General features: G+C 40.9%; 1 protein-coding gene across 1 annotated transcript; it reads left to right on the top strand.

The window, feature by feature from the left end:
* Positions 1 to 2087: 2087 nt before the first annotated feature.
* LOC306819919 (beta-1,3-N-acetylglucosaminyltransferase lunatic fringe-like) lies at positions 2088 to 12256 on the top strand. Its single transcript, XM_079337545.1, has 8 exons — positions 2088 to 2625; positions 8465 to 8513; positions 9014 to 9116; positions 9207 to 9360; positions 10523 to 10608; positions 10692 to 10851; positions 10946 to 11031; positions 11931 to 12256. The coding sequence occupies exons 1-8, from the start codon at positions 2263 to 2265 to the stop codon at positions 11995 to 11997; spliced, it is 1068 nt and encodes a 355-aa protein (XP_079193671.1). The 5' UTR covers positions 2088 to 2262; the 3' UTR covers positions 11998 to 12256.
* Positions 12257 to 12889: the final 633 nt, after the last annotated feature.

Here is a 12889-nt window from a genome sequence, read left to right as displayed (position 1 = left end):
GTGCTGGCTGCTTGTGAGAAGCCTGACTGGAGCTAAAACCAGTAGAACACACAAAAGCCTGACTTAAGTACAACTGCCTTCACAAGGTTTTCACCTGTTATCATTCATCCAAATATTCTTAATAAATCACCCGCAAAATGCCCACAAACCAAACGTGCAATCTGGAGTGAACACGCAATGATGATAGATAGATAGATAGATAGATAGATAGATAGATAGATAGATAGATAGATAGATAGATAGATAGATAGATAGATAGATAGATAGATAGATAGATAGACAGACAGATAGATAGATAGATAGACAGACAGACAGACACTTTACTGATCCCGAGGGAAATTCAAGAATTAAGTACTCTTTAATTGGGATCTTAGTAAATCAGGCCCTTAGTGTAAAAAAGTTTAGACACTAAGACTGGATCCTATTTCCTCTAAAAATTAACAGGATTAAAGTCAAATTAAAGTCAATCAGCTTCTCACAAGATTATAAATAGAATCTTCTATCCACCCCTATTCAAAAACCACAACATTCTCCAGACACACACACACACACACACACACACACACACACACACACACACACACACACACACAGCTCTAGCTCCCACTGTGGCTACACTGGTATGGTTTGAGAGGAAATGAAAGCCATCATAGAAAGGGGAACTTGTGTGTGAGTGCAGTTCAGCTGTTGTTCCTTTTGTGGTCTCCAGTAGATAAAAGTCAACAAGTAAAGAGGTTTTGACAAAGCCAGACAAGGAGGACATCGCCAACAGGAGAGGGAATAATGAGAGTTCGGATTTTACTCCTTGTCTAGTGATTCTCTTAATATGTGTCTTTCTGTAAGATAACTGCACAAATCCCCTTTATGTCGAGACTAAAAAACTAACATGGTGATGAGAAAAAAAAGAAACTAGAGGATGAAGTCCCATTCCAGTGAATTTTGTTGATTATTATTTTTTACACTTTTGGGCCAACAGTTAAACATTGTTGTTGCTAAAATAGAATTTAAAAATATGACTTGAAGACAACTTTAAGGTCACATGTAGTCTTCTAAATACACAAAGTTGAACTGCCATGGCCTTAAGTAATAGGTTTAGATTTAGGTAATGGGATTTGTATATCTGTTTTGAGTGTATTAAGCCTATGAGTTATTCATAAATGTGCATGATAAGGGATGTGGCTAAGTTGATTCAGAGGTGGACGCTCACCTCATCCCCACCTCTTGTCTGTTTGCTTGATTGAAAGGTAGGTTATTTAGGTGGAATCCTGTGAAATCACTTTTGACTACAACCAGCCTGATACCCATTTTTTTAATGTTGGGTGCTTATCAGCATGGTGTTATAGAGTAACTCTATCAAGTCTTGAAGTTTCTCTCTTAGTAACTCCAAAAGGGCCTAAACTAACTTGTTGGTGTTACTGCTTTTGTATTTTTCTAAAATGTAACACAACACTGGCTGTGCTTGAGGGATCAGCACAGATTACACAGCACAGACAAACTTCACATTATGAGAAGGAAAACATTCCTCGGATGGTTGGCTTGGCACATCTGTCTTTTGTGTCTGTGTTTGAATAAGTGTGTGTGAATGTGTGCCATTGGTTGGCAGCACTACAAACAGCCAGATGTCACGGTCATCTTTAACATCTGTCCTCTTTGAAACGGACCCACAGCCTCCTCAAAGACAAACTATGTTTCTTTCCATCTAGTAAATATTATGCTTTTAACTTTGAATCTTACAATACCTGCAATGTGTTAAAAAGTCCATCTTACTTTTTTCATGAATTGTCAGTTTCAAGAGTCCCCCTTTTTTTTTTCTTTTAAGAACTGTTTTCTGGGGTTTTGACTCCCCCATTAGAAGGCCTCAAAAAACTAAATGACACAAGCACACATACATGTGCTGACCAAGCAACATGGAAGAAACAATGAATTAAGCAGTTCATGCAACATACATAGCACTAAATGGTTAATCGTATTAAAATGATGAATATATGCCTGATCTGTGAAGCAAGTTCATGGGGAGCCTTCGCCGCCCCTGTTGGTTAACTCCGCCCACTAAGAGCATTAAAGACTGCCATAGGATGAATAAAACGCACCGTCCCGCCCACCGGTGGAGTTTCTAACTTCTCAGTTAAATAAAATAGTCAGTCACTCGGTAGTCAACTACTACTGTGCGTAAACCATGAAGATGCTTTAAATCCAAACCGATAGTTTCTTGGACTTTTTTTGGTCCATGAAGGAAGCTGTAAAGCCTCACAAACCGTCACAATGTGGAAACCCGCGTGCACATTCAGCTCCGCGGCAGAACCAAGCGCCGCGGCAGCCGCAGTCACCTGCCTGCTTGTGACCGGGATGCTGCTCTTCACTTTCGGACAGCCGGGGAGCGCTGACCCGGCGGAGCCCCCGGCAGCTGCAGTGGTGGCCGGCGGGAAAGTTTTCTCGGCTTATTTTAGAAAGTTGACCCGGGAGAGAAGAGGGACAAGGGAACCCTCAAGGAGAAACGCTCCCCCCCGGCCAATGGAGCCCCTGTGCCCGGAGGACGTGTTCATCGCGGTGAAAAGCACCCTGAGATATCACCGGCAGAGGCTGGAGCTGCTGCTGGACACCTGGATCTCCAGAAATATGCAACAGGTGAGCTCCTGCCTATAAAAGCCTACAGATGTTATGTTAGGCTCCATGTCAAAGTAAACTTAAGTTTAGTTTTTTTTTTTTTTAACCACAGAATTATAATTTTTTTAATTTATTTAAATATTAGAAATGTGACCTTAACTTTAAAAGTTTGAAACCTGGAGGGACATGAACTATTGCCTGCTTTTTTTTTTTTACAAGTCAGTATTGTTTCAAATCAAATTGTAATTTTAATGAGGTAATAATAAGGTAATAAGGTAATTTTACCTCTACCAGGTACCAAAGCTTTCAAATTATAATGCTGGGCACACTTCAGTTTTAAAACTGTGGAAGAGGCCAATCAAGCAGGCTGGAACTCACATTAACTTAAATCTCGTTGCTGATGTTGTTTTTAAAGTGATGAATTAGCTGATGAGTGGACACATGAAGTAAAATGTAAACCGGTAAAACCTGGACAGATAGTTTGAAGATCACAGCTGAAACATGCTTTGCCTTGGCTACTTTCTGTATCAGTGTGTGTCCCTCATCTCCTGCTGCAATTGCAATCAAGTCATAACACCCCCCCCCCCCCCCCAATGTTATGGCCTCTTTGATCTCTCTTGCCAGTCAATTGTAAAACAGAGATTGAGGCCTTTTGTCACGCATGAGAGGGAGATCTGAGGGGCTAACAGGCTGACCACACTGCCATACCAGCATGGGACATGTAGACAGGAAGGACGGTACTTCAGGAGTCAGATGGATAAATGAATTTCCTCAGACAGCCTCGATGAGATGCAGATTTCTCTGTGGTCTGCACAAAGAAAACAACTGTTTAGTGGGGGAGATATGACGGTGATTTTTTTTTAAAAACACCACTGTACATCATAAAAATTCTGAAATGTTAGAGGAGGAAAATACATTGGAAAGTTAAAAAAAAATAAAAAAATACCAGTGCAATATAAAAACTTTCTTTCTTGTAGTTCATCTTTCAACCACTGCTTCACATAATGTGGGGTAATTTTTCCACCACCATGTATAAGGGAGCAGTACTTAATACCTCCATGTTATTTCTGGGACATCTTCTATAGGTGCATTAAAATACCTCTCACAAAATAATGGCATTATGAACTAATTCATTTAAATAACAAAGGGCTCATTCTAAAGTCTCAGCACCTTCAATCCAGGTACATTATAGCTTATGTTACTGTTTTCAATTGGTGATTTACACAAGTGCTTTGTGTGTGTCTGACTTTTATGTGAAATAAAATGTTGAACCTTTGTGTCTCTTACACCAGTAAACAACCTGAATAGAGCTACGACCAATGATTATTTTTATTTTTTGCTTGATTAATTGCAAAGTGATGAAAAGGCCTATGAACAGTTCCTGTAGCCAAGTAACTTTCAAGGTGAAACTGACATTTTTGACAGCCTGCTCCTGAAATCTTTGAGAAGCTCATTTACACACATCAGGATGTTTTCCCTGTCATCAATTTATGCTATTATATCAATGCCAAGTTGTAGGACATAGTCAAGCTATCAACAAGAACAAAAAAGACATGCTGGCTAACTAAAAAGAGCATAAAGCAGCTTTTATAAGTGTAGGATGATCACACCAATCGCTGGTATAAAAATGTCATCAACTCCCTCCTGCTTATTTGCGGCGATGAATATCTCCTACTGTGTTCACACATCGGTTCCCCAGATGCGGAAACACGGTCAAGTGTGAAATTTGACTCTTTGTGTTTCCACGAGCAGCTCAGCCCAAATATTTCAGGACATTTTCAGGAGTTGCAGATGTGACTTGGCAATGTGTAAAAATTAGTAAAAATAAAATGTATGACCAATTAGAATCTTTCTTTTTTTTTTTTTCCTTCAATCATATTTGGTTAAAAAATTGTCATTAGATTAACAATGAAATAGTTTAAAAATGTTAGTTTCAACCTACGAATGCATCAGAAAACCTGGACTCTCCTCCTGCCACTGATCATCTTTTCCCAGTTAAATGTTAGGCACAGTCTCAATGATAAACATTTCACATCAAACCGTAGAGCAGACAACATTTTGGGTTTGATTCACTGTGGTGAGTGAGTCAAAGACGGATCTGTTGCTATAAAACAGATGGGCCTGTGGCAAGCTGCACCCAGCCGCTTCAAAGCTCCTAATCGAACACAGACATGTGGAGATGACAGTGGTTGCTCTGATTCCCATTTAAACCTCGGAGTTTAAAGGAATCGTTCATGTCTCATGTGCTGCAACACACTGACTCGCACACAAACACACTGTTGACGTGAAAATAGAGGTTATGTTGGGGGAATCAGCTGATGTGTGTGTGTGTGTGTTTGTGTGACGCATTCTTGCATCGGCTCTCACGGTCAGGTGTGTGTAACTCTACCTGTTTCCCAGGCACACCTTTATCCTATAAGACTGCTGAGTAATGGAAACACAGCGCGCACACACACACACACACACACACAAGTTCTCACAGTGTTACCTACATAAACACACATGCCCTGGGAACTCTGAGATTTCTCATTGGAAGTTTAAAATGCACACAGACGCACACACACACACACACACACACATGCACTCACAAACTTTCTCCTGCCCTGATTGTATTTGTAGGCGCCTTTTTCCTGGGCCGTAAAGCGCAACTTCTGGTGAGCTACTGAACTATTACCCCCCCCCCCTTTTCCCAGCCACACATTTTTTTCCTCACAGTAAGCCCCCCATCTTCTCTCACACACACACACACACACACACACACACACACACACACACACACACACACACACACACACACACACACACACACACACACACACCTCCTCCTCGTACAAAACACCGATACTAAACCAAGAAGCTGACTGGGGCTCAAGAGGCAGTAAGGAAAAAAGGCTGACAAAAAGTCACAGCTGTTTGGGCTCTCCCTCCCTCCTCCCCCCACCTCTCTCTCTCTCTCTCTCTCTCTCTCTCTCTCTCTCATGCCTTATCAATTGGAATACAACACTTGTATGTAATATGTTTTCACTGACTTGGTGCAGCTTGGCAGTGAAGCTGCAATGTGGAATCCTCACGGGACTGTGTTCAGTGTAGTTAGAAAATGCTGGGGCAAATTCTTCTCTAGCTCCTCAGATTCAATATTCACATTATAAATGTAGCAATGATTATCAGGTTGCAGTGCAAATCTTTATATCTAAAGGGACATTTTAAAAAGTGTAAGTAAAACGTTACATTGGGAAACGTTTTATTTTTATACTGTACCAAATTATAAAAAGGAGAGGATCGCTAATAAAATACCATATTTTTAGCTATGTCATTTAAAAAGACACTCATCTACTGTTAGTCTGTAAACGTAAATCCAACGTCTTTTGCAGCAAATGCCACATTACAGAAGCATAATCAGACTGTTGGCATCTTTCCCACTGATCTACAGCCAGGCTGCACTGCAGCAAACCATTAACTATTGATCAGTTGATTTGCAGGTTCAGAGTTCCGACCTGTGACCAATTCCGGCACGATGTGGTGGAGCATTATCGATCATGAACAGAAAGTTGGGGTTGTGCTGGCAGAATTGGGAGATGGTGATGGGTTCTGTGATGAAGTAAGAACGTGCAGTAACTGATCCATCTAAGATCACTAAATCTGTTTTGCACTGATTAGTGATGCCTGCCCAGACTGTTGCACCTCCTCCACCAAAGTGAACCCTGGAGACCATGTTGACCTCTGCGTATTGCTCACCTTACCCTCTCCAGCAACGCTGTGCAAGGTGACCCGACACTCATCAGTGAACAGATAGATAGATAGATAGATAGATAGATAGATAGATAGATAGATAGATAGATAGATAGATAGATAGATAGATAGATACAGTAGATAGATACTTTATTGATCCCGAGGGAAATTCAAGGCATCCAGTAGCAGTATACAGACAGGCAGGACACAAGACATGATGGTAGGATGGTAGGAACAGGATGGTAGACCACTGCTGCATTGTCCAGGTCACATGGTCTTGTGTCCAAATTGTCATGGTGGTGTCTTGGTGTGAGTGGAGTCGTCTGGCAACAAGCCAAAGCGGTGGAGTCGGTTGTGAATGGTTTGTTTGGAAACCTTAGCACCCCTCACTTCTCGTAAACAGGCCTGCAGCTGTGTGGCAGAAGCATAACTGAGTCTGAGTGTAAAGGTCTTTAGGTATTGGTCATCATTGCGGTCCATCACGTTTGGGTCTGTCACGAACACTGCCAGTAGTTCTGTGTCTTGCTGTCTGCTGATGACGCTTTGAGACACACCAAGTTCACGAGCAACATCTGACTGATAATGACTTGCTGACAATACCAGCTTTGCATACCCCCAGAATGTTGAGATTTATGTCATATTTAAAAGGGTTGTCTTTTTGTATTTTTTTTTTAATTGGCCCCAATATGTAAGTCTCACTATACACAGTGAAACTATCACATGGAAAACACAAAATGAGGTGCGTCTATCACCCTAATACAATTTCCTCCCTACCCCAAAAATTATCCATCCATTTTTCCACCGCTTATACGGGGCCGGGTCGCGGGGGCAGCAGTCTGAGCTGAGACGCCCAGACTTCCCTCGCCCCAGACACCTCCTCCAGCTCTTGTGGTGGGACCCAGAGGCGTTCCCAAGCCAGCCGAGAAACATAGTCTCTCCAGCGTGTCCTCGGCCTTGTCCCGGAGGGACATACCCAGAACACCTCCCTAGGGAGACATCCAGGGGGCATCTGGCACAGATCGGACATCTGATCAGCCACCTCAGCTGACTCCTCTCGATGTGGAGGAGCAGCAGCTCTACTTCGAGCTCCTCTCTGGTGACTGAGCTCCTCACCTCTAATCACTGAAGTGAAACAATGACCTTATTTATTAAACCCACTGAGAACCTCACAATTTCTCTACCTTATTGTGAGAAGTGTAAATGATTAAGTCTACAAAGTGTTCCAATAAAGCCATAATCGTTTCAAACCAGGGGGTTTTTTGGGTGCAAGTGATTTCGTGGGCTTTTGGGGCCTTGATGGACTGCAATTTTTGACTTCTACGTAGACTTAATTTTCACCACCGAAGGTTGTCTCTTAAATAATACTGCTCCTCTCTATCCCAGCCAGTCTTTTTAATCAACCATTGATCAGCTTCCAACTTGGACCAACTAAAATAATGACAGCAAACTTGGCTCCTTCTTCCAGGTCTACAATCCCTCCCACCCTCTATGTGTTGCCACTGAAAGGCGCCTGATCAAACCTTTAGAACCATGCCCAAAGTCTTCTCCTCAGTAGTCCCTCAGGGGTGTAATGAATTGCCAAAAATTCTTGTTTTTTAGGACTATTTGTGCAATGGAAAAACGTCCTTCACTGTTTCAACAATACCGATTTAGAAAGCCTCACATAATAAAACCTCATTGTCTTTGTTTCATTTCACATCATTGTCCTTGGAGCCAACACAATATTTACAGACACTTCTTTGTGTGCACCCGGGGTGTGTGTTCACTTCCTGTGGAAATTTGAGGGGTCTACATGGCTTCCTGAGTGCGCAGTGACCCTCAACCCCTTCACTCATCACATAAACACACTTACACACGTGCGCACACACAGCTGCTCGGTTGCTGATGAACATGAGCCTTACTTTTGTCTTGGCCTCCATCCAATTATCACTTGCTAGCTTGTGTGTCGTTGAACGTAAGCATGTGTGTGAGAGAGGGAATAGTGGAAGTCTCACCTGAGATTAAAAACAATCATTTACAATCAAAGATGGTGGAGCAATGAGTGCTTCTATGTGGCTGTGTTTTCATTTCCCTGCTGTTTCACTACGGGCTGCTGGAATAACATGAACTGTGTTTGTGTGCTTTTCCATAGACCTATGTTTTCACTGATGGAGAGGACGAGAAGCTAAGGAAAAGGATGGGTGAGCAACACGCAACACACACACACACACACACACACACACACACACACACACACACACACCCCATGGTTTTAGCTAAGTAGCTGCAGCGTTATCTGCAGTGTGCAGGAAAGCAGGAACCAGGCTGCTGACTGGGCAATACTGTGTTTCCATGAGGTGCAGGAAGTCACTTTAGTCTAATCAGTGGGTCAGTGGGCCTTTCCTTATTTCGCTTATACGTTGTTTTACTTTCAATGAGGTATTCTTCTTAAATGTCCACATTATAGATTACAAAATTCGATCTGTAACGTGCATATTTAATAGGGTATTATCAAGCATTCAGGCTTTAATGGGATCCTCATTTTCTGACCTGCTTGTGAAACAAACATTTATTCAAAGTTGCTTCATCAAATCCTTACAGTTCTTTTTTTTTAATTTAATTTAATTTTTTTAAAGAAAAATATTTCCAACCCCTCTGTTTGAGATACTGGTTCTTGATTTTGTATTTTATCGATTACTAGGAGCTCACCTTATCAACACCAACTGCTCAGCCACCCACAATCGTCAAGCCCTCTCCTGTAAAATGGCTCTGGAATATGATGCCTTTATAAACTCTGGAAAGAAGTAAGATACACTAAACACACGTAGTAACGCAAAGTCTTGTCCTAAACATACAAATGTTCTTTTACTAACTTTTACTTACCTGTGTTGCAGGTGGTTCTGTCATGTTGATGATGATAACTACCTGAACGTCGGCTCTCTCCTGAAACTCTTGTCTCAGTACAGTCACACTCAGGACATTTACATCGGCCGGCCCAGCCTTGAGAGACCAATTGAAGCCATGGAAAAGCTCAGCCCCACTGAAATGGTAAACTTTATTTTTCCCAAAACTTCACAATAAATACAGTCTTAACATCCATCTTATGGCCTAAGCACTGAACTGTCACAGACTTGAATGACTTTAGGTGTGCTTGGTTCACTGGAAGCAAAACATCTTCATACTTATGGTTTGTGCCCAAATCTGGGGGGGGGGGGGGGGGGGGTTGTTTGTTGCACGTTGTTTTATTTTCCTTTGGGTTCAGTTAAAAAGGACAGAATATGATGAAGAGATTGTATGTTGAATGGCATGTTTCAAAAATGTAATAAAAATATTTTACTTGGACATACTTTCACGACATCACAGGTTGCTTGGAAACAACATGCGCCATGATACGGTATAATGCAAGAAAATCCCATCTCCAGTTTATACTGTATTTGTATTTCTTTCATTGGAATGAAAAGCAGAATTTTGAAAATCGTTAATGCTGATCAAACTAGAAGCACATTTAAAGAGTGAGTCTGTTTGAAATCTGTGAATCTATGAGTGTGGAGTTTGGGATTTAGCCATAGACTTAAAAAAAAAGTGTACATTTTGGCTTTTTAGTCATCACTATTATTTATTTTTAAGTAAGACATGCTTCTGTTGAAAGGGCAGAGAGAATGAATTGTAAAGTAAGCACCACGTCATTTGTCAGAGTTTTAGTGTGATGCATTTAGCCTAACTTTTACACCAGCTAATTTGAAAACTTGCCATCAAAGCTAAAATGTTAGGTAAAGGACCGTCATTGATACTTAGTCATTAGTACTTAACACTTTGAGTTTTATAATGTAAAACATGGATTGATGTGCTGTTGAAACTAGCCCTAACTGGCCATTTGTGAAACTACAATAACAGGATCTTCAGTATTGGATCAATTTGTTATCCCAATGGTTTCCTATATTTCCTTTGTAAAGGAATATAATGTAAATATGTTCTTTTAAGTCATCATTTCCCTGCACCATAACCAAATCATGTTTTTGACCCCCTTGGGTAGTCTCTTCTGATGAAAGTTCTGATAAAATTGTTTATCTCCTGGGTTTGGCTAGTAAGCTCTTTACTGGTCCAAAAGGCAAACACAGAACATACAGCAAAACAAATGTTTACGGCAGCTAATTGTGTGTGTGTGTGTTTGTGTGTGTGTGTGTGTGTGTGTTTGTGTTTGTGTGTGTAGAAGCAGGTGCGTTTCTGGTTTGCCACAGGAGGAGCAGGATTTTGTCTCAGTCAAGGCCTCGCACTCAAGATGAAACCCTGGGCCAGGTTAATATTAACCTCGATGAGAGATGAGTTTGTTGGAGTGGTATTATATAATCCCGTCTAATGTAACTGTTTTATCTCTGTAGTGACGGCGTTTTCATGACAACAGCTGAGCACATTCACCTTCCAGATGATTGCACTGTAGGCTACATCGTTGAAGCTCAGCTTGGTGTGAGCCTCATCCGCTCAGCGTTGTTCCACTCCCACCTGGAAAACCTCGGACTGGTTTCAGACGCACACAGCCAGGTACACACTCATTCACACACTCGCACACAAACTGACTCACTTATCTGCCATCTGTTTAAACAGCTTGCGTATTTATTTGCCCGCCCTTTTTTAGGTGACACTCAGCTACAGCACTATTGAAAACAGCAGGAACACTGTGAACCTGAAAGGACCTCTGTCAATAAATGAAGATCCTACAAGGTACAAATATGTGTTATGGAGTTGTTTTTGCTTCACTCAAGTCAGAAAAAGAGCCTGCATAAAATGGTAACCACTAGGCATTGAAATTAACACAACAGTGAGAGGAAAGAACATAGACTGTAAAACAGATGTTATTAAAAAAAGATTGCCCAAGAGGACAATAACTAATAAGGCTAATATCATCTTTTTTTTTTACCATGCTTTAAACATGTTATTTATTTTAACTTTAAACATGTTAATTTCTGCTGTGAAGAACAGGCTTTTTGAATGTGGCGTCAATGTGACTTTTGGGGCTCTGCTGGGTTTTGCACTTCTTCATTGGATTCATTTTTCAACACCGTAGGTTGCTGCTTTGGAAAGACATAATCTTGACCACAAAGGGCAAACAAAAGCTGATCTTATCTTCAGGCTTCCTGAAATTAAGGGGTTTTTTTGGGTTTTTTTTTTATTAGTTCCCTTCTTTCTTCTGTTTTTTTTTGTCCTCTGTTCAGTCATTATGTTATAATTGTCATTATTTGTGTAACTTGACACTGATGACATTGTGCTACAGGGGATGATGAAAGGTGAGATGAGGTAATGAGATAAGCTTGTTGACATATCGGTATGTGGGGTTAATTGAAAAAGACAAAATCTTTAGTACAATCAATAGTAGACATGGTGTATTTTTTTGTTGTCAGTTTCAGGAAAAGCTTGAGCTGTGCAAACGTGTATGACAATCCTCCTTTATGTAAGAGCTTCTTGTTGTGAATGTTTTACTACTACGACAAGTTTCCTGGCTTTGTTTATTGTGCGTTTGTTGATGTATGCACAAGACTATTTGTTTTCAGGATATAATGTTTGAAATCCCCAGCGGGCAACTTCCAGGCATTGTGACACTCATTTCCCTCTTTTTTTCTCAGGTTTAGGTCGGTCCATTGTCTGCTGTACCCAGACACTCCTTGGTGCCCAAGATCCAAGAGACTTTAGCACCCATCAAGGGAGACACACAGACTGGTGGAGGGCAATTATTAAGTGTTTGCCTAAACTCAATATTCTCTTATTTTGGGGGAGTTAACTGGAGAATTTTAAAAAGAAAACAGGGAAAAAACACCAGTGGGATTTTGAAGGTCTTGTAGAGTCCGGACTCCATATCTGAAGATTTGTGTTGTCAGTGTTCAGTATTTTCCTTTCTCTGATGTCATAATGATTGAGCACTTTGATGTTTTATTTCTGCTGAATGAAATGTATTGCAATACGAAAACACATCAGAAAAAAACCTTTAGGGGAAAACACTGTTTTATTTTTTAAATAAATGTTGAGAACAAACATCTCAACATTTATGGCATTAGGCTAGCAGTTAGCTTTACTAACAGGAAGCAGTTGAATTTGTCCAACATAACTTGTAAAACCACCTATTGTTTGTTGTAATTGTGTGTAAAGCCAAACAAGGCAAAACGTTTTAATTAGTGTCTTAAATCTGTGCTGGATAAGACTTGATTATCTAGACCAGGGGTGTCCAAAGTGCGGCCCGGGGGCCATTTGTGGCCCTTGAGTGGATTGTTTGTGGCCCTTGACTTCGTTCGAAGAATCAGAAGATTTTGGCCCCAGGCCTCATCAGATGGCATATTTCGTTCTTTTTCTTTTTCATGTTAGCGAGGGAGACCTACAAAAGCCTGACTATTCTTTCCAAAAAATTAGAACACAACAGTTTCCCACTGCAATTAATTGTGTATTTACATTATTTTTTTGAAGTGGTCAAAATACAAAAAGTTCCTTCCAATATTTAAAAAAAAAACCCTGTGGCCCGTGAGCGATTCTAACGCGACAACTTTGGCCCGCAAGAAAAAAAGTTTGGACACCACTGATCTAGACAAACCAA

This window comes from Symphodus melops (genome assembly GCF_947650265.1).
Source record: "Symphodus melops genome assembly, chromosome: 2".
In the NCBI taxonomy this organism is placed as follows: Eukaryota; Metazoa; Chordata; class Actinopteri; order Labriformes; family Labridae; genus Symphodus; species Symphodus melops.
Note: the sequence above shows the minus strand (reverse complement) of the source record. Positions and strands in the feature narration are given on the sequence as shown.

Excerpts from the sequence above, each read along its gene's own strand:
- LOC306819919 (XM_079337545.1), top strand. The coding sequence starts at position 2,263 with ATGTGGAAACCCGCGTGCACATTCAGCTCCGCGGCAGAACCAAGCGCC. Across the intron at positions 9,117-9,206 it reads TTTATAAACTCTGGAAAGAA|GTGGTTCTGTCATGTTGATG; the intron begins GTAAGATACACT and ends CCTGTGTTGCAG. Across the intron at positions 10,852-10,945 it reads TTTCAGACGCACACAGCCAG|GTGACACTCAGCTACAGCAC; the intron begins GTACACACTCAT and ends GCCCTTTTTTAG.